The sequence below is a fragment of the Schistocerca piceifrons genome, chromosome 3, assembly GCF_021461385.2.
Source record: "Schistocerca piceifrons isolate TAMUIC-IGC-003096 chromosome 3, iqSchPice1.1, whole genome shotgun sequence".
NCBI lineage: Eukaryota > Metazoa > Arthropoda > Insecta > Orthoptera > Acrididae > Schistocerca > Schistocerca piceifrons.
Genome location: NC_060140.1, coordinates 830,206,405 through 830,228,357, shown reverse-complemented (window position 1 = coordinate 830,228,357; position 21,953 = coordinate 830,206,405). Strand labels below are relative to the sequence as shown.

General features: G+C 41.9%; 1 protein-coding gene across 1 annotated transcript in view; it reads right to left on the bottom strand.

Annotated features, from left to right (window-relative positions):
• The window catches only part of LOC124788180 (beta-1,3-glucan-binding protein-like), a 66,893-nt gene that overhangs the window by 1,323 nt on the left and 43,617 nt on the right, over nt 1-21,953 (bottom strand). Inside the window, exons 5-6 of the mRNA XM_047255335.1 lie at nt 19,284-19,435; nt 12,790-12,894 (exon numbers count right to left, since the gene is read on the bottom strand). Coding sequence (XP_047111291.1) covers nt 12,790-12,894; nt 19,284-19,435 — 257 coding nt within the window. The remainder of the gene's footprint in view (nt 1-12,789; nt 12,895-19,283; nt 19,436-21,953) is intronic.

The window sequence follows — 21,953 nt, the reverse complement described above, 5'->3', positions numbered from 1 at the left end:
GATGTTTCAAGGCGTCTGCGAGAGGATGTGAGGAGGAAACGCCCGAAACTTTGGCGATCAGTTGACTGGTTTCTGCATCACGACAACGCTCCAGCACACACGGCCTTACGAGTGACCCACTATTTGGCATCTCAAAGGTGGTCTGTCGTTCCCCACGCTCTGTATTCGCCGGACCTAGCCCCGTGCGACTTTTTCCTATTTCCACGAATGAAAAAAAGAAAAAACGCTAAAAGGGGAGCGTTATGACGATGTGGAGGCGGTAAAAACAGCTTCGCAAAGGGCACTGGACAATATCAAACTTTGAAGAGTTCCAAACATGCTTCCAACAGTGGGAAACGAGACTTGACAAGTGCATCGCATGTAATGGAGAGTATTTTGAAAGTGACTGAAGTAATTTTTTAAAAAGGTTCATCAATAATTTTTTTTTATGACAACAATCCGGTTTCTTTTGGGTCCCCCCTCGTACATGCTAAACCGAAAAAAAATTAAAAAACGTTTTTTGTGAAATTAGGGCCAGGTTCTCATTCAAAATGGTCGATAAATTCGATTTTTTATTGCATTTTCTGAACGATACATGTGTCTAGAATGTTGGGACGACAAAAGTTTTTTTAATCCTTGCGATACCAAGGTTTCTACAGCCCGTTTGTCGAAGCAGTGTCAAGGCTGGCGTGGGACGCTCTCAGCCGGGGACAGCCGGCTCAGCCACACCACTTCTCGTGCCGTGACGCACGTTCACAAAATGATTTACATTGCAGTATGCGTGCGAACACATTCCCCGAAAGAGCTGACGAACAACGTGTGCAGGCTGCCGGACACAGCAAATCCACCTCATCCAGATGGGCTTTTCTCGCCAAGAAGAACGTGGGAATTGCTCTCCGGGAACAATTCGAGTTGATATACGGTCCTGGAATTGCAGTCTAAACGTAGGAAACGAAAACACTTTTTTTTTCGGTCAAATGTTGGTCAAAACTGGTCAAAAAAATAATTTTTGGAGCGTTATATTGGATTACCCATTTTGAATTTTGAAAAATCAGATGGCAGTTATAAGAGTCGAGGGGCATGAAAGGGAAGCAGTGGTTGGGAAAGGAGTGAGACAGGGTTGTAGCCTCTCCCCGATGTTATTCAATCTGTATATTGAGCAAGCAGTAAAGGAAACAAAAGAAAAATTCGGAGTAGGTATTAAAATTCATGGAGAAGAAGTAAAAACTTTGAGGTTCGCCGATGACATTGTAATTCTGTCAGAGACAGCAAAGAACTTGGAAGAGCAGTTGAACGGAATGGACAGTGTCTTGAAAGGAGGATATAAGATGAACATCAACAAAAGCAAAATGAGGATAATGGAATGTAGTCAAATTAAGTCGGGTGAGTATAGATTTAAGTGTCAGGAAGTCGTTTCTGAAAGTATTAGTATGGAGTGCAGCCATGTATGGAAGTGAAACATGGAAGATAACTAGTTTGGACAAGAAGAGAATAGAAGCTTTCGAAATGTGGTGCTACAGAAGAATGCTGAAGATAACGTGGGTAGATCACGTAACTAATGAGGAGGTATTGAATAGGATTGGGGAGAAGAGAAGTTTGTGGCACAACTTGACTAGAAGAAGGGATCGGTTGGTAGGGCATGTTTTGAGGCATCAAGGGATCACAAATTTAGCATTGGAGGGCAGCATGGAGGGTAAAAATCGTAGAGGGAGACCAAGAGATGAATACACTAAGCAGATTCAGAAGGATGTAGGTTGCAGTAGGTACCAGGAGATGAAGAAGCTTGCACAGGATAGAGTAGGATGGAGAGCTGCATCAAACCAGTCTCAGGACTGAAGACCACAACAACAACAACAACAACATCAAATTTGTGTTCAGTGACGTCAAAAATACAAAGTAACATGTAGTTGTTAGGCAAATTGAACCAATAATACGTTCAAAAGTTTTCCCTACGTTTTATTTAATTTTTTTTCTCGAGAAACGATTTTTCAAAACTGCGTGCAGCATAAAACAAAAACTTTTGAACCTGTGAACTTTTACCTTTGACCCCCGGAAAGTGACCACTTTTTTTGGGAGTTTATACCTATAATATATGAAATTTGTTAATATCACCTATTTTTTGGAAAGCCATAAGGAGTGAAAGAAAACCTCAAAAATCGAAATCAAAGTTCGAGCAAGCACCATATTGTTAAATTTAAGGTTATTTCGTTGTGGTTAGGATCAAACTCCCATAAAGTTAATGTAGTATCGACTAATCTGAACCATTTTTTATTTCAAGTAACTCCTGATGAGCTACGCTGCACGAAGTCTGCGTACTTCAAACACATAGGCCTTTGATCAAACAATAATTATTGCAGAATGAGATTTTCACTCTGCAGCGGAGTGTGCGCTGATATGAAACTTCCTGGCGGATTAAAACTGTGTGCCCGACCGAGACTCGAACTCAGGACCTTTGCCTTACGCGGGCAAGCGCTCTACCAACTGAGCTACCGAAGCACGACTCACACCCGGTACTCACAGCTTTACTTCTGCCAGTACCTCGTCTCCTACCTTCCAAACTTTACAGAAGCTCTCCTGCGAACCTACTGCCAGAAGTAAAGCTGTGAGTACCGGCCGTGAATCGTGCTTCTGTAGCTCAGTTGGTAGAGCGCTTGCCCGCAAAACGCAAAGGTCCCGAGTTCGAGTCTCGGTCGGGCACACAGTTTTAATCTGCCAGGAAGTTTCAATAATTATTGGCTCCATTTTGTTTTGTTTTTCTTTTTCTGTACCGATGATCTAAAATAAAGTACAAAGTATGATCAATCACAGCCCCAAAACAGATATTTGTAGGTCTTTTCACTCTCTCAAAAAATTTTTTTGCCTGTTTTTTGCCCATTTGAATGAGAACCTTGCTTTAAGCTTTAGGGTGTTTGAAAAACAAACATAAAGTGGTGCTGGCCACTTTGCAATATGTACTTCTTTCTCACCAATATCATCTCTTGTAAGTTTTTTGTCTTCTTTTAAATCTTTCGCCTTCTGTTATAATTGTGCGTATTATACCCACATGTTAGAATAAGCATACGATTACAGACTGAGAAATTTTGTTAAAAATCAAATTAAGTAACTTTTTTACTCTAAAGAAAAATGTATCTCAATAAGACCAAATAAATTCATAAGAGACAGAACGGGCAGCCCATAGTACACTAAACGGGTCAGAGCACTGTTTGCGGAAGCAACGAAAAAAGCACTTAAAATAAAGTGAAATCCCCAAGATTTTCGGTGTTTTACAGAAGCTCGAAATATTGCGTGCACTTCAATGCGAGATGTTTTACATAGTTTCTGTTATGTCCTAGCCAGTAATGCCACCCGAGCCCGCTGCCAAAAGGTTGGCAGCATCAAAGTCCGGACGCCGTCCGCATAAGCAGCGCCAGCGAGACAGCAAATCGCCGCAAGTCTGCGCGCGCCACCGCTGGCTTCTGGCTTCTTAAGCGCTGGAGTCGCGAGCGCTAGGACAGTTCTGTATTCGCCGCTCAGTTGTATACTCGCCACCGAATTGTGTACTTGCTAGTCAGTTGTGTGTTCATCGCGGCAGAGTTGTTGTTTGTCGTCAGCCGACGCTGACCTAGCCGCTCCGACTCGAACTAGACAGATTTCTGTAGACACCGAGTTCACTACTGTGTTACTGTATCTTCATTAATAAAAGATAAGTACCGACTTTTATTTAATATGAGTGTTTGGGCTTTCATCTTTCTGTTCACTGTTCCAGCGGACCGGTCGGCCCACTATTAAAAGTGTGGCGGTGACTTCGTAAGCCATTTCTACAGCCAAGTGTTTGTCGCTACGAACACCGCTACAAAAGTTTCCACAACGAAAATCTGTCTAAATCTGTGAGTAAATCCAAAGAGATTCTGGTCCTATGGAACGTACACCAGCGGCAAGACACAATCAATACCTTCACATCTACATCTACATAATTACTCTGCAATTCACATTTAAGTGCTTGGCAGAGGGTTCATCGAACCACAATCATACTATCTCTCTACCATTCCACTCCCGAACAGCGCGCGGGAAAAACGAACACCTAAACCTTTCTGTTCGAGCTCTGATTTCTCTTATTTTATTTTGATGATCATTCCTACCTATGTAGCTTGGGCTCAACAAAATATTTCTGCATTCGGAAGAGAAAGTTGGTGACTGAAATTTCGTAAATAGATCTCGCCGCGACGAAAAACGTCTTTGCTTTAATGACTTCCATCCCAACTCGCGTATCATATCTGCCACACTCTCTCCCCTATTATGTGATAATACAAAACGAGCTGCCCTTTTTTGCACCCTTTCGATGTCCTCCGTGAAGCCCACCAGGTAAGGATCCCACACCGCGCAGCAATATTCTAAGAGAGGTCGAACGAGTGTAGTGTAAGCTGTCTCTTTACTGGACATGTTGCATCTTCTAAGTGTCCTGCCAATGAAACGCAAGCTTTGGCTCGCCTTCCCCACAATATTATCTATGTGATCTTTCCAACTGAAGTCGTTCGTAAATTTAACACCCAGGTACTGAGTTGAATTGACAGCCTTAAGAATTGTATTATTTATCGAGTAATCGAATTCCAACGGATTTCTTTTGGAACTCATGTGGATCACCTCACACTTTTCGTTATTTAGCGTCAACTGCCACCTGCCACACCATACAGCAATCTTTTCTAAATCGCTTTTCAACTGATACTGGTCTTCGGATGACCTTACTAGACGCTAAATTACAGCATCATCTGCGAACAACCTAAGAGAACTGCTCAGATTGTTACCCAGGTCATTTATATAGATCAGGAACAGCAGAGGTCCCAGGACGCTGGGGAACACCTGATATCACTTCAATTTTACTCGATGATTTGCCGTCTGTTACTACGAACTGCGACCTTCCTGACAGGAAATCACGAATCCAGTGGCACAACTGAGACGATACCCCATAGGCCCGCAGCTTGATTAGAAGTCGCTTGTGAGGAACGGTGTCAAAAGCTTTCCGGAAATCTAGAAATACGGAATCAACTTGAGATCCCCTGTCGATAGCGGCCATTACTTCCTGCGAATAAAGAGCTGGCTGCGTTGCACAAGAACGATGTTTTCTGAAACCATGCTGATTACGTATCAATAGATCGTTCCCTTCGAGGTGATTCATAATGTTTGAATACAGTATATGCTCCAAAACCCTACTGCAAACCGACGTCAATGATATAGGTCTGTAGTTCGATGGATTACTCCTACTACCCTTCTTAAACACTGGTGCGACCTGCGCAATTTTCCAGTTTGTAGGTACAGATCTATCGGTGAGCGAGCGGTTGTATATGATTGCTAAGTAGGGAGCTATTGTATCAGCGTAATCTGAAAGGAACCTAATCGGTATACAATCTGGACCTGAACACTTACCCGTATCAAGCGATTTGAGTTGCTTCACAACCCCTAAGGTATCTACTTCTAAGAAACTCATGCTAGCAGCTGTTCGTGTTTCAAATTCTGGAATATTCCATTCGTCTTCCCTGGTGAAGGAATTTCGGAAAACTGCGATCTATACTCCGCTTGAGCGGCACAGTCGTCGGTAACAGTACCATCGGCACTGCGCAGCGAAGGTATTGACTGCGTTTTGCCGCTTGTGTACTTTACATACGACCAGAATTTCTTCGGATTTTCTACCAAATTTCGAGACAATGTTTCGTTGTGGAACCTATTAAAGGCATCTCGCATTGAAGTCCGTGCCAAATTTCGCGCGTCTGTAAATTTTAGCCAATCTTCGGGATTTCGGATTCTTCTGAACTTCGCATGCTTTTTCCGTTGCCTCTGCAAAAGCGATCGGACCTGTTTTGTGTATCGTGGGGGATCAGTTCCATCTCTTACCAATTTATGAGGTGTGAATCTCTCAATTGCTGTTGCTACTATATCTTTGAATTTGAGCCACATCTCGTCTACATTTGCATAGTAAGTTCGGAAGGAATGGAGATTGTCTCTTAGGAAGGCTTCTAGTGACACTTTATCCGCTTTTTTAAATAAAATTATTTTGCTTTTGTTTCTGGTGGATTTGGAAGAAACGGTATTGAGCCTAGCTACAACGACCTTGTGATCACTAATCCCTGTATCAGTCATGTTGCTCTCTATTAGCTCTGGATTTTTTGTGGCTAAGAGGTCAAGTGTGTTTTCGCAACCATTTACAATTCGCGTGGGCTCGTGGACTAACTGCTCGAAATTAGTTTCGGAGAAAGCATTTAGGACAATCTCGGAAGATGTTTTCTGCCTACCACCGGTTTTGAACAAGTATTTTTGCCAACATATCGAGGGAAGGTTGAAGTCCCCACCAACTATAACCGTATGAGTGGGGTATTTATTTGTTACGAGACTCAAATTTTCTCTGAACTGTTCAGCAACTATCTCATCGGAGCCTGGGAGTCGGTAGAAGGAGCCAATTATTAACTTAGTTCGGCTGTTAAGTATAACCTCCACCCATACCAATTCGCACTATCTACTTCGACTTCACTACAAGTTAAACCACTACTGACAGACACAAACACTCCACCACCAATTCTGCCAAATCTATCTTTCCTGAACACCATCTGAGACTTCGTAAAAATTTCTGCAGAACTTATTTCAGCCTTTAGCCAGCTTTCTGTACCTATAACGATTTAAGCTTCTGTGCTTTCTATTAGCGCTTGAAGCTCAGGGACTTTCCCAGCACAACTACAACAATTTGCAACTACAATTCCGACTGTTCCTTGATCCAAGCACGACCTGTATTTGCCATCCACCCTTTGAGATTGCAGCCTACCCCGTACTTTCCCGAGGCCTTCTAACCTAAAAAACCGCCCAGTCCACGCCACACAGCCTCCGCTACCCGTGTAGCCGCCAGCTGAGTGTAGTGAACTCCTGACCTATTCAGCAGAACCCGAAACGGTCGCAAAACCGTCTGAGCCTCTGATTCAGACCCTCCACCCGGCTCTGCACCAAACGTCCGCAGTCGGTTCTGTCAACGATGCTGCAGATGGTGAGCTCTGCCTTCATCTCGTAAGCAAGAGCGGCAGCGTTCACCAAATCAGATAGCCGCTGGAATCCAGAGAGAACTTCCTCAGATCCAAAGCGACACACGTCATTAGTGCCGAATGGGCCACCACCTGCAGCTGGCTGCACCCTGTGCTCTTCATGGCATCCGGAAGGACCCTTTCCACACCAGGAATGACTCCATCCGGAATGCACACGGAGTGCACACTGGATTTCTTCCCCTCCTTAGCCGCCATATCACTAAGGGGCCCCATTACGTGCCTAACATTGGAGCTCCCAACTACCAATAAGCCCACCCTCTGTGAGTGCCCGTATCTTGAAGGCTGAGAATCATCCTCTGAAACAGGGCAGGCAGCTGCATCTGGCTCAGCCAGAGAGAGTACCTGAAACCTGTTTGTCAGACGCACTGGGGAGGCTTTCTGATCAGCCTCCGGGGACGTCTTTCGCTGCCTGCCACGCCTTGGAACGACCTCCCAATCAACCACAGCCGAGTGCTCAGCCCCACTGCGGGCAGCAACCGGGGCAACCACAGCGGCAGACCGATCTGGGGACAGACGGGACGAGGTTGACATCCCATGATACCTAAGTCCGGCTCCCCACAGTGGTGCCCATTGGCAACAGCCTCAAGCTGCATGACCGAAGTCAGAGCCGCCTGCAGCTGTGAGCGAAGGGATGCCAACTCAGCCCTCATCCGAACACAGCAATCACAGTCCCTGTCCATTCTAATCGTGATAGCAATGGTAATGTTGCCGATGACTTCGTCAACGAAGCGGAGTTACTTATCATTGTTTTCCGAAATTCCTTCAGTGAAGAAGAAGATGCAAATGTCCCAGGATTCGAATCAAGAACAGCTGCCAACACAAGTAATTCGGAAGTAGAAACGACTTAATTCACTTAATAAAGGCAAGTCTTCTGGTCCGCATTGCATATCAACTAGGTTCCTTTCAGAGTATGCAGATGTCATAGCTCCATACTTAGCAGTCATATACAACCGCTGGCTAGACGAAAGATCCTAAGGACTGCAAAGTTGTGCGGGTCAAACAAAGAGGCAGGAAATAGAACTAATCTGCTAAATTGCAGACTCATATGACTGTCGTCGATTTGCAGTGGACGTTTTGAATATACACTGTGATCAAACATTTTCAGTACCTCGAAGAAAACGATCTACTGGCACACAGACAAAACTGAATCAGAAATTATTGTTCTTCTGAAGCACAATTAGCTCTTTATTCACGCGAACTAAGGAGTGGTTGAGAGTATTTGAGAATGAGAGCGCTTTGTGATTCCTAGCAATCTTTACACGTCATTTCAAACTACTGAGTGGCATCGACAGGGGACTTGCAAAATGATATCATATTTCTAGATTTCCAATAAATTTTTGACATCGTTCCTCAGAAGCAGCTACTAATGAAATTGCATGACTAGCATGACTGTAAGGTCTCGTCACGACTGTGTGACTGGATTTGTGGTTTCCTGTCATGGAGGTGACAGTTCGTAGTAATTGACGGAAAGTCATCGAGTAAATCAGAAGTGAATTCTGGCGTTTCCCAAGATAGTGTTATAGGCCATTTGCTGTTCCTTATCTATATAAACGATTTAGGAGACAATCTGAGCAGCCGTCTTTGGCAGACGATGCTGTCATTTATCGACTGGTAAAGTCATCACAAGATCAAAACAAGTGGCAGAAAGATTTATAAAAAATATTTGCACAGTGCAAAAATTGGCAGTTGACTGTAAATAACGAAAAGTGTGAGATCATCGACATGAGTGCTAAAAAGAATGCGTTAAACTTCACTTACACGATAAACCAGTCAAATATAAAGGCCATATATTGAACTAAATACCTAGGAATTATAATTACGAACATCTTAAATTGGAAGGAATTCGAATTTAATTCCTAGGTATTTAGTTGAATTTGCGATCTTTAAATTTGATTGATTTATAGTGTAACTGAAGTTTAACGGATCCCGTTTAACATTCATGTGGATGACCTCAGACTTTTTGTTATTTAGGGTCAATAGCCAATTTTTGCACCACACAGATATCTTTTCTAAATAGTTTTACGATTTGTTTTGATCTTCTGATGATTTTACTAGTCGATAAACGACAGCGTCATCTGCAAACAATCTAAGACGGCTGCTCAGATTGTCTCCCAAATCGTTTCTACAGATAAGGAACAGCAAGGGCCTATAGCACTACCTTGGGGAACGTCAGGAATCTCTTGTGTTTTACTCGATGTCTTTGCGTCAGTTACGACGAATTGTGACCTCTCTGACAGGAAATCGCGAATACAGTCACATAACTGAGACGATATTCCATAAGGACGCAATTTCACTACAAACCGCTTGTGGTACAGTGTCAAAAGCCTTCCGGAAATCAAGAAATACGGAATCAATTTGAAATTCTTTGCCAATAGCACTCAACACTTCATGTGAATAAAGAGCTAGTTGTATTTCACAGAAACGATGTTTTATAAATCCGTGTTCGCTCTGTGTCAATAGACCGTTCTGTTTGAGTCAATTCACAAAGTTCGAACACAATATATGTTCCAAAATCCGGCTGCATATCTACGTTAATGATACGGGAGTGAGATTTAGTGGAGTACTCCTATTACCTTTCTTGAATAATGGTATGACCTGTACAACTTTCCAGTCTTTGGGTACGGATATTTCGTCGACCGAATGGTTGTATATGAGTGTTAAGTATGCTCTGATTGTTAAGCATACTCTGAAAGGAACCTAATTGGTATACACTCTGGAGCAGAAGACTTGCTTTTGTTAAGCGGTTTAAGTTGCTTTGCTGCTCCGAGGATATCTACTTTTACGTTACTCATATTGGCAAGTTCTCTTGATTCGAATTCTGGAATATTTACTTCGTCTTCTTTGGTGAAGGAATTTCGGAAAGCTGTGTTTAGTATATCTAATCTGCTTTGGCAGCAGTGTCGTCGATAACATCTCCGTGGTTATCGCGCAGAAAAGGCGTTGATTGTGTCTTGTAGCTAGCATACTTTACATACGACCAGAATTTATTTCAATTTTCTGCCAAGTTTCGAGACAAAATGTGGTTGTGGAAACTATTGTAGGCATCTCGCACTGAAGTCCACTCTAAATTTTGAGCCTTTGTAAAAGATCGCCAATCTTGGATATTTTGCGTCCGTTTGAATTTGTCATGTTTTTTTTTTTCGTTGTTCCTGCAGCAGTGTTTTCGCCCATTTTGTGTACCACGGAAGATCAGCTCCGTCGTTTGTTAATTTAATTCGTATAAATCTCGCAATTTCTGCCGATACTATTTCTTTGAATTCAAGCCACAACTGGTCTACCCTTACATTTTTAATTGGGAAGGAGTGGACATTGTCGCTCAGGAAGGCGTCAAATGAATTTTCATCTGCTTTTTTGAATAGGTATATTTTTCGATTAACTTCGGAGGATTTGGGGATTACAATGTTCAGTCGCGTGACGACAACCCTGTGGTCTCTAAACCCTGTATCCGTTTTGATAATCGTTGCTAGCTCAGGATTATTTGTTGCTAAGAGGCCAAGCGTGGTTTCACAACCGTTTACTATTCGCGTGGGCTCATGAACTAACTGCTCGAAATCATTTTGAGGAAATTCATTTACCACAGTATCGGATGATATTTCATACGTACCTCCGGATTTTAACATGTATTTTCACCAACATATCAAGGGTAAATTAATCATCAGCTGTAACTGTACGAGTCGGGTACGTATTTGAAATTAAACTCAAGAGTTCTCTGAACTTTTGAAGAATTGTATCATATGAATTGGGAGATCGGCAAAAGGGTCCTATTATTATTTGATTCCGGTTGCCCATACTAACTCATAGGAATTATCTACCTCAATTTCGCCACGAGATAAACTACTTCTAACTGCAACAAACACGCCACTGCCAACTGTGTTTAGCCTACCTTTTCGGAGCACCGTTGGGTTGTTCCCAAAAATTTTGGATGGGCTTATCCCTGGCCTTAGCCAGCTTTCAGTGCCTGCAATGATTTGAGCATCAGTGTTTTCTATTAGCGTTTAGAGCTCTGGTACGTTCCCAACACAGCTACGACAGTTTACAACTGTTACACCTATGGTTCCTAGATCCACGTTCTTCCTGTGCACGATCTGTACCCTTTGAGACTGAAGTCCTTTTGGTGTTTGCTCAAGACCCTCTGACCCAAAAAAACCGCCCTGTCCACGCCACACAGCCCTTGCAACCCGTGTAGCCGCCTCCTGCGTGTAGTGGACTCCTGACCAATTTTGCGGAACCTGAAGCCCAACCACTCTATGGCACAAGTCGAGGAATCTGCAAAACAGTCAAAGAAGGCCGCTCATATTGTCTGCTAAACCGTTTATATCAGTTAGGAACAGCCGAGGGTCTTTAACACTTCTTTGTGGAACGCCAGGTATCACTTCCGTTTTACTCCATAGCTTTCCGTCAGTTACTATGAACCGTGACCTTTCTGACAGGAAATCACTTATCCAGTCGCGCAACTGAGACTATACTCCATTTTCTGAATCTGTGTGGGCTACTTGTCAATAAATCTCTTTTTTCTCGATGTAATTTATAATGTTCGAGCACAGTATATGTTCCAGAGTCCTATTGCAAATCGACGTTAGTGACAAGAGTGTGACGCAGCGGATTACTCCTATTTCCTTTCTTGGTTATTGGTGTGACCTATGCAACTTTCCAGTCTTTAAGTAGAGATCTTTCTACAAGAGAGCATTGTAGGTTTATGACTGCTAAGTATCAGCATACTTTGAAAGGAACGTAAGATGTGTACAGTCTGAACTAGTCGTCTGGCCTTTATTAACTGATTTCAGCTGCTTGGCTACATCGGGGATATCTACGTCTAAGTTACATGTGTTAGTACTTGTTCTTGTTGCCAGTTCTGGAATACTTAATTCGTCTTGTTTGGTGAAGGAATTTTTGAAAGCCGTTCTTAGTAACTCTGGCGTAGTCGGACTGTGATTAGCGACATTGTTATCGCGCTCTGAAGCTACTGATTGTGTCTTTCTGCTGGTGTATTTTCATACGACCAGAATCCCATTGGATTCCCTTCCAGATTTCGCGACAGATACCACTGTGCAAACTATTAAAAGCATCTCGCATTGAGATACAAGAACGAAGAAATTAGACGAACTCTTTCATACATTCCAACATAATGTTCCCTAGAGGAAACAGAATGCGAGGTGGAGCAGTGATCAGCACACTGGACCCGCATTCGGGAGGACAACAGTTCAAAACCCCGTTCCACACTCCAGATTTAGGTTTTCCATAATTTCTCTATTTCTCCAAGCAAATGCCGGAATGGTTCCTTTGATAACGAGCGTGTCCGATTTCCTTCCCCATATTTTCGAAATCCAAGCTTGGGCTCCGTCACAAATGACCTCGCTGTCGACAGGATGTTTAACCTTCCTTTTGCTTCTAGTGGAAACAGAATACTATTTAAAAGCATTACGTAAATTTCAGGCATCAGCGAAATGGATAGTTGCTAATGTTTCGCTCGTGGTAATTGTGAAGTGTTTGTTACGTCCTGGATGAGGGATAAAGAATTATGTCGGCTATAGACTCACATTTGCAATTTTTCGAAGTCACCATTTTCAGTTATTAAAAGATAAAGCGAGTTATCAGAATCTGCATAATGTTTTATGTAATAATAATACGTTTCATCCCTTATACTTGCACACAAGATCTTATGATAGTATAGCTTAGTACGTTCCGCTGTTGTCAGAAATTCACACACTGGATAACCTGAGACAATGAATATTATAAAAAAAAAGCGTCATACCGTGGGTGACGAATTGATCCATGGCTTGTTTCCTCCAGTGTTCTGTGCATTGTCGGGGAAGTACCCATTTGTTCCTCCAACAGCCAGGTTAATGATGATGTAGTACTGAAAATATTTAATACAGGAAGGTTTAAGCTATCATAAAAATAAAGGTCACAACTAAATAGATATATTCATCTAAAACTGTTACTATGCCGCATAACATTTATAATAACAGTGTTTTCATATGTGATGGGCTCGTATATTGACCTACGAAATATGTAGAAATAATGTATTATCACTGAAGTGTACATTTATTACTGCTTCTACATAGTTATTATGTTCGCTAAACATTGCTAAATATTCTTGGACCTTAATGAGACACTTCTGTTCATATGTAACTCTAGTAATAAGATTAGACAGTAAAATTCACCGCTATAGTTTAGAGAATCTTCTGATTATTTTATTCTGTTATGAAGGAGATAGATATTGTCCATAGCTCCAAACAGCACCTGCCAGTCTGGTAAAAGAAGAAAGAAAATGTATGCACAATGAGAAACTTAAAACCTACAAATGTAATGTATATGTCAAATCATTACATCTTTCATATAGTGAAATATAATAATATTTCGTTAATACATTAATATTGTTCCGTAGATCATGATTACGACATTTCGCAATGATGTCGGATGTGTCATTTAACGCCAGTTTCCTTTACACGTTATATATACCTTTTTTACAATTACTACTTGATGCATTTCATGCGTAATACAAATTCAGCTACTGAGTAGGAGTTCTCATTCAGAAATTCTTTTAATTTGTTTTTAAATTCTGGTTGGCTATCTGTCAGACTTTTAATGGTATTTGGTAAATGACCAAAGATTTTTATGGTAGCATAATTCACCCCTTTGTCTGCCAAAGCCAGATCTGACCCAGAATACTGAGCATCATCCTTTCTTCTAGTATTCTATCTATGCACTTTGCTATTCCTTTTGAATTTGGATGGGTTCATCATCATCATCATCATCAGCCAATTCAATCATTAAATGATGTGGCCTCTTCGAGTCGTGGATTCAGGTAGGCTTTCAGCAGTCTTCTCCAAGTGGGACAGTCTTGGGCAGTTCTCTGCCAGGTGTTACCAGCGATCTTCTTGATGTCTTTGTCCCATCTGTCTGGTGGTCTTCCTCTAGGCCTCCAGTGCTCTCTCGGACTCCACTCCAGTACTAGCTTCGTCCATCTGTTGTCTTTTCTTCTTGCGACGTGGCCAGCCCACTGCCATTTAAAGGAACCTACTGTCTCTAAGATGTCGTTATCCTTCGTCACAGACCGCATGTCATATGCCCTTTTCCTATCCTTTCTTGTATAGCCCAGCATTTCTCTCTCCATGGCTCTCTGTGCTGTCCTGAGTTTCCCTTTTGTAAATGAGTTCAGTGTCCATGTCTCGCAGCCATACATCATCACAGGACGAATGCATTGATCAAATACTGCTTTCTTCAGATTTACTGGCATTTTTTATCTGAATACTGTTGAATGCTTCCCAAATGCTTGCCAGCCAAGCTCGATGCGTCGATAGATTTCTGGCCTTATGTCTCCCTTCATATTTATAATCTGGCCAAGGTAGGCATATTCACTGACCTCCTCTAATAGACTGTCCTTGACTTTCACATCTCCAGCTGGGACCCATTTTTGGACATTGCTTTTGTTTCGGAAAGGTTCATGTTCAAGCCAACCAGCAAACATTCCGATGCAAGATCTGTAACTAAGTTTTGGAGCTCTGCGAAGTCTTTGGCCAGTAAGGCAATATCATCAGCAAATCTCAAGTTCTACATTTACATCTACATTTATACTCCGCAAGCCACCCAACGGTGTGTGGCGGAGGGCACTTTACGTGCCACTGTCATTACCTCCCTTTTCTGTTCCAGTCGCGTATGGTTCGCGGGAAGAACGACTGCCGGAAAGCGTCCGTGCGCGCTCGAATCTCTCTAATTTTACATTCGTGATCATCTCGGGAGGTATAAGTAAGGGGAAGCAATATATTCGATACCCCATCCAGAAACTCACCCTCTCGAAACCTGGCGAGCAAGCTACACCGCGATGCAGAGCGCCTCTCTTGCAGGGTCTGCCACTTGAGTTTGCTAAACATCTCCGTAACGCTATAACGCTTACCATATAACCCTGTGACGAAACGCTCCGCTTGGTAAGCCTTCTTCCATTAATTCTAATTCCCTTACCTTCCCAGCTCAATTAATAACAAATTTCGTAAGTGAAGATATGTATAGCGAAATTACTATGAATATCCTAACTTCATTAAATGAAGGTGATCTTGGGTGGGCTCCAGATATTATTCTGATTACACGTATTTGTGCAATGAATACTTTTTCTCTTAATGATGAATTACCACATAATATGATGCCACACGAAAAACCAGTGACTGAAAATAGGCATAATAGGCTAATTTACTGATATGTTTATCACCAAAATTTGCCAGTAACCCTAATAGCACAAGTAGTGAACTTGAATGTTTCAGTAGATCATCAATCTGTTTTGTCCAGTTCCATTCCTCATCAATGCAACACACCCAGGAATTTTGAATATTCTGCCTTAGCAACAAAATTCTGTTCGAAGTGTATATTTATCAACAGTGTAATGCCGTTTACTGTACAGACTGTATATACAGTGCTTTCTCAAAATTTAGTGAGTCGTTTTGTAGAGAACCACTTAATAATTTTCCTATTTCACACTTTCTTCAGCTAATTCTTGTCTTTTGGTTAAGATTATATACTTGTATCATCAGCAAAAAGAAATAACTTTCCATCTTTAGGAACATAGAGTGGCAAGTCATTAATATATACAGAAGCGTCAAAGAAATTGGTACAGGCATGTGTATTGAAATACAAAGATATGCAAACATGCAGAATATCGCGCTGCGTTCGGTAACGCCTATATAAGACAAGTGTCTGGCGCAGTTGAAACACTCTTCTGAGTTAAATATTTCCGCTGCCCACCAAACTTTCCAGACATGAACATTATTGGGCATATCTGGGATACCTTGTTACGGGCTGTTCAGAAGAGATCTCCACTTCCTCGGACTCTTACAGATTTATGGACAACCCTGCAGCATTCATGGTGTCAGTTCCCTCCAGCAGTACTTCAGATATTAGCCGAGTCCACGCCACGCCGTGCTGCGGCACTCCTGCGTGCTCGCGGTGGCCCTACACGATATTAGGCACGTGTACCAGTTTATTTGGCTCTTCAGTGTATAATAAGAACAATAAGGGACACAAGACTGAACCCTGTGGGACACCATTCTTGATACCGCCCCAATTAGAGGACTGTGCTCAAATTTCTAGATTACCTGTATTGTTAATTTCAATCTTCTGCATTCTTCCAGTTGAATATGAACTAAATCATTTTGGCCTTGTTCCATTCACATCACAATACGCGAGTCTATGTGGAAGAATTTCATGCTTCACATAGTCAAAATCCTTTAAGAAATCACAAAAAATCCCAGTTGGTGGTGTCTGGTTATTCAGAGAATTTAATATTTGATCTGTGAAAGCATATATCGCATTTTCTGTCGAAAAGCCTTTCTGGAAATCAAACTGACATTTTCTTAGTACACCATTTTTACAAATAAGTGAAGCTACACTTGAATATCACTTTTTCAGGAATTTTGGATGAAGCTGTCAGAAATTAGATTGGGCAGTAGTAGCTAGCATCAGACCTATCCCATTTTTTATCCCTGTTTTAGTGAGCTACTCCATATGTGGTTGGGAATATACACTCCTGGAAATGGAAAAAAGAACACATTGACACCGGTGTGTCAGACCCACCATACTTGCTCCGGACACTGCGAGAGGGCTGTACAAGCAATGATCACACGCATGGCGCAGCGGACACACCAGGAACCGCGGTGTTGGCCGTCGAATGGCGCTAGCTGCGCAGCATTTGTGCACCGCCGCCGTCAGTGTCAGCCAGTTTGCCGTGGCATACGGAGCTCCATCGCAGTCTTTAACACTGGTAGCATGCCGCGACAGTGTGGACGTGAACCGTATGTGCAGTTGACGGACTTTGAGCGAGGGCGTATAGTGGGCATGCGGGAGGCCGGGTGGACGTACCGCCGAATTGCTCAACACGTGGGGCGTGAGGTCTCCACAGTACATCGATGTTGTCGCCAGTGGTCGGCGGAAGGTGCACGAGCCCGTCGACCTGGGACCGGACCGCAGCGACGCACGGATGCACGCCAAGACTGTAGGATCCTACGCAGTGCCGTAGGGGACCGCACCGCCACTTCCCAGCAAATTAGGGACACTGTTGCTCCTGGGGTATCGGCGAGGACCATTCGCAACCGTCTCCATGAAGCTGGGCTACGGTCCCGCAAACCGTTAGGCCGTCTTCCGCTCACGCCCCAACATCGTGCAGCCCGCCTCCAGTGGTGTCGCGACAGGCGTGAATGGAGGGACGAATGGAGACGTGTCGTCTTCAGCGATGAGAGTCGCTTCTGCCTTGGTGCCAATGATGGTCGTATGCGTGTTTGGCGCCGTGCAGGTGGGCGCCACAATCAGGACTGCATACGACCGAGGCACACAGGGCCAACACCCGGCATCATGGTGTGGGGAGCGATCTCCTACACTGGCCGTACACCACTGCTGATCGTCGAGGGGACACTGAATAGTGCACGGTACATCCAAACCGTCATCGAACCCATCGTTCTACCATTCCTAGACCGGCAAGGGAACTTGCTGTTCCAACAGGACAATGCACGTCCGCATGTATCCCGTGCCACCTAACGTGCTCTAGAAGGTGTAAGTCAACTACCCTGGCCAGCAAGATCTCCGGATCTGTCCCCCATAGAGCATGTTTGGGACTGGATGAAGCGTCGTCTCACGCGGTCTGCACGTCCAGCACGAACGCTGGTCCAACTGAGGCGCCAGGTGGAAATGGCATGGCAAGCCGTTCCACAGGACTACATCCAGCATCTCTACGATCGTCTCCATGGGAGAATAGCAGCCTGCATTGCTGCGAAAGGTGGATATACACTGTACTAGTGCCGACATTGTGCATGCTCTGTTGCCTGTGTCTATGTGCCTGTGATTCTGTCAGTGTGATCATGTGATGTATCTGACCCCAGGAATGTGTCAATAAAGTTTCCCCTTCCTGGGACAATGAATTCACGGTGTTCTTATTTCAATTTCCAGGAGTGTACTTACCTGTTGGGAACGAGCTTTCATTACTCTTTTGGAAATGCCATCAATCCCTTGAAAGCTGTTATGTGTTAGTGAATTCATTATTTTCCTGATTTCAGTAGGAGAAGTGGGTTGAATTTAAATTTTATTGGATTGTATATGTATTGCCTCTTCCACATACAGGCTTGCACTTTCTAATGAACAGCTGGATCCTATTTTCTCTACAACTCTTCAAAATGGTTGTTAAAAATATACTTCTGACATTTTGTTAACAACTTTATCAGTTAGTCTGATAGAAATATAAGCTTCCTGTGTTCTCACTTGCCCTTTTCCCCTTTTAACAATATTCCAAATTGTTCTAATTTTATTATCAGAGGTGCTATCTCAGACATGATGCACATACTTCTAGACATTTTAATGCCATAACTTTTCTTAATATCGTTGTTGGATCTAAATTTGAGTGAATATATGAAGCGTTAGAATAAATTTCAAAAATCTGTGTGACCATGATGTACTAAGCTAAGGAAACAGCAACAACTTCTATATTTACAACGATTTTTCTGACAGTTCCTCTTGATATGTTATATGTGTTGAATAAAGATCTTATACACCACTTTCTTCCCAAGGAAGCTATATTTTCTCCAGAACCTTTTGCCTCCTGTTTCCTTTTCACCTTAGTTATTGCCTGTTTGTGAAAGTAAATGCTGTACATCACGTTCATTATTTGCCTCTATGCTCAGTATTTGTTCACCACATTTTAAATATCTTATTCTTCTTTGCGTTTTCAGTGGTTTTACGATGTCTACAAATAAAATATGACCTTCATAATTTACTATCTTGTACTGAAAAATAAAGCTTTTTGCAATATATACCTGATGTAATTTACATTGCAGTATATCTGACGACTGCTTAGAAAGTGTAAATCTGAAGTTATAGCTTCTGTTCCCTGTATGTAAACACAATACTGCATAGCCTTTGAACGATAAAATCCTTCACTATTACTGTTTCTGGATTATATTGATTCTTCAATCTTCCACGAACTTGCATAATTATAACTCCAGTGACGTTTCCTTTGATACACAGATATATATTTTCTTCGTTCCTTCTTCATTGTAGTTCCACATACACTATGCACCTCAGATAGTGTTCAAATTTTGCCTTCAGTGGTGTAGTCTGATGTATAGTGAACGACCAATTTGAGAAGCTACAGAAAGCCATATTGCTAGGTAAGTATCGTAAGGTCGTAAGAATCTTGAATGTAAAATATACCTGTAAACCGAATGCACGTCTTACAAAAACAAGCGAAGCCAGAAACTGACTGTGTCTTACCTCTTGATCGAAAGGAGCCATTTTAGTAGCGTATCTCCATGGGTTTTCAGCCGTTGGTACATTTGTATTAAATCCTCCATAGGCCCAGAAACCTTCATCCGTAGGAGTAACCGTTCCTATCTCGGTACCATCAATGCTGAACTTTATGTAGTCTGTAGATTACAAAGAAAAACGTGCTAGAGATTGAAATATTGTCGTGAACATGGAACAATGATATAACAAAAATTTAATGGCAGGCTCAAGATATTTAATTCCTGAGAAGGTGTGTGGAATGAATATATATATTAAATGTACATTATAAAACAGTATCAGCGTGAGAATGGAACTGTCACTTGAATTTTATCACAAAGAACATTAATGTGGTATTTTATAGTTTGAAATGTGAAATTGCTATACTTAAATAGTAGACTATTTCGAATGTCATATACAATAGACTACGTCTCACCTCTATAGTGATAATGCAAGGCTGATCAACATCCTTGATGGTTTTCAACAGTAGTAGCTTAGTACTGATGAAATAAAATAAAAATTGAATTGTGATAAGAACTCAAGTTGTATGTGAAGAACCTTTTTCTTAGGCTCTCGGGAAACTGTAGAAATTTTTAGATATTTCTTTCCTTCCATTGCTTAGGAGTTTGCGTCACGGCTGCAAGTGTACAAAGTATTTTGATGATGGGTCACAGTTTCTTAAAGATAACACTTGGATCAGCAGTTGAACTGAATAGACAATGTTTTCAAAAGAAGACGTAAGATGGATATCAACAAAAGCACGACAGTGATAATGTAATGTAGTCGAATTAAATCAGGTGATGATGATTGAATTAGACTCTGAAAGTAGTAGATGAGTTTTGCTATTTGGGAAGCAAAATAACTGATGATGGTCGAGGTAGGGAGAATATAAAATGTAGATCGGCAATGGCAAGAAAAACGTTTCTGAAGAAGAGCAATTTGTTAACATCGAGTTCAGATTTAAATGTCAGGAAGTCCTTTCTGAAAGTATTTGTATGGGCGTGAAACATGGACGATAAACAGTTTAGACAGGAAGAGAATAGAAGCTTTTGCAGTGTGGTGTTACAGAAGAACGCTGAAGATTAGATGGGTGGATCACGTAACTAATCAGGAGATACTGAATAGAACTGGGGAGAAGAGAAATTTGTGGTATAACCTGACTAGAAGAAGGGATCGGTTGGTAGGACATATTCTGAGGCATCAAGGGATCACCAGTGTGGTACTGGAGGAAAGTGCGTGGGGTGAAAATCGCAGAGGGAGAGCAAGAGATGAATACAGTAGGCATATTCAGAAGGATGTGAGTTGCAGTAGTTACTTGGAATAAAGAGCTGCGTCAGACCAGTCTTTGGACTGAAGATTACAACAGTAACAACAACGCCTCATGAAGGTATTTGTGATATAAAGTATCATGGATTAAGGTCCACTGAAAAATACTCCCTCTATGTTTACTTTCTTGCAGCTGATTAAACGAATGATAATGAAGTGTGTGTGGCATCGGAAAAAACTGGAGATAAGATATCCGTCGGTAGGTGATAAGACATAATTAGGAAATACCCGAGATTACGTCTGCATCATAATAGTTTGCGTAACAGCATGTTACACATTCAGTAGAGCAGTCAATATAGTTCAAGACTTGACGAATTTTTGATCACACATGTTTGTTCGCTATTGGCACAGGTTTGTTGATTTCAGTCCAATGGTCTGCCACTTCTTACGAATCGCGAAAATTTTCTGCATTTTCATAAAATAATAAATGTAATTGAAAACAGATTCCTTAACATTACACGTATGATACCTATATAACTGAATTTCGGCAAACGTATACTTTTGTTTGTAAAGGATAGATGGAATTACGAGATGATATACTTCTGAAAATGGTAAGTGCGTTGTGAAATTAATAAAAAAAAGGGACATGCAGCAAGGGAATTGCCAAGCCTTGAGGCTCCAATGTGTTAAGTGATAATTTAGATGGTCTGCTGAGAGGTTTTTTGATAGTCGTGCAATTTATTTTGTAAATTGCGCCATTTACACATGACATTGCTGTCGTCAGAGCGGCAGAAGTAGATAACTTCTTTGTTACAAAAGAATTTCACTGTCTTTGAACTTAGATAAAACAAAATAAATGTCATTTCTTACTACCAAAGCCTTACCAAATCGTTCGAAATAAGAGCATGGGAGTACATCAAAAAATAAAGAAAGATTAATCTAAATTGTTAGGTGCTTGTAGTGTTAAGAACCCGAACAAATCGCAGTTACAGATCTCCTTAAACTTATAAGTTCTACAACTTTTGCACTAAGAATGATGAGTGGATATGAAATTATAAAAAAGGACATACTTTTCCCAAGGCTATTCACTGATTTTTTGTGGCGTCATATTCTGGGACAACTCCCCACTAGGGAAAGTGTTTCTTGCACAGACGCGCGTAATGAGGTTAATACGTTGTGTCCAGTCAAGAACATTTTTAACCAGCAGTTTAAACAATAGTTGAGCGTGCTGACAGCAGACTTGTTGAACATTAACTCCCTTATGAACTTTGTTGCCAACAGTCAATGACAGTTGGAGAACAACAATAATATGTACACTCACAAGCCAAAACATTATCACTGCCCACCGTGAGGTTGGATGCTGCCTGGTGACGTTACGAGCACCTGACGCGCTAT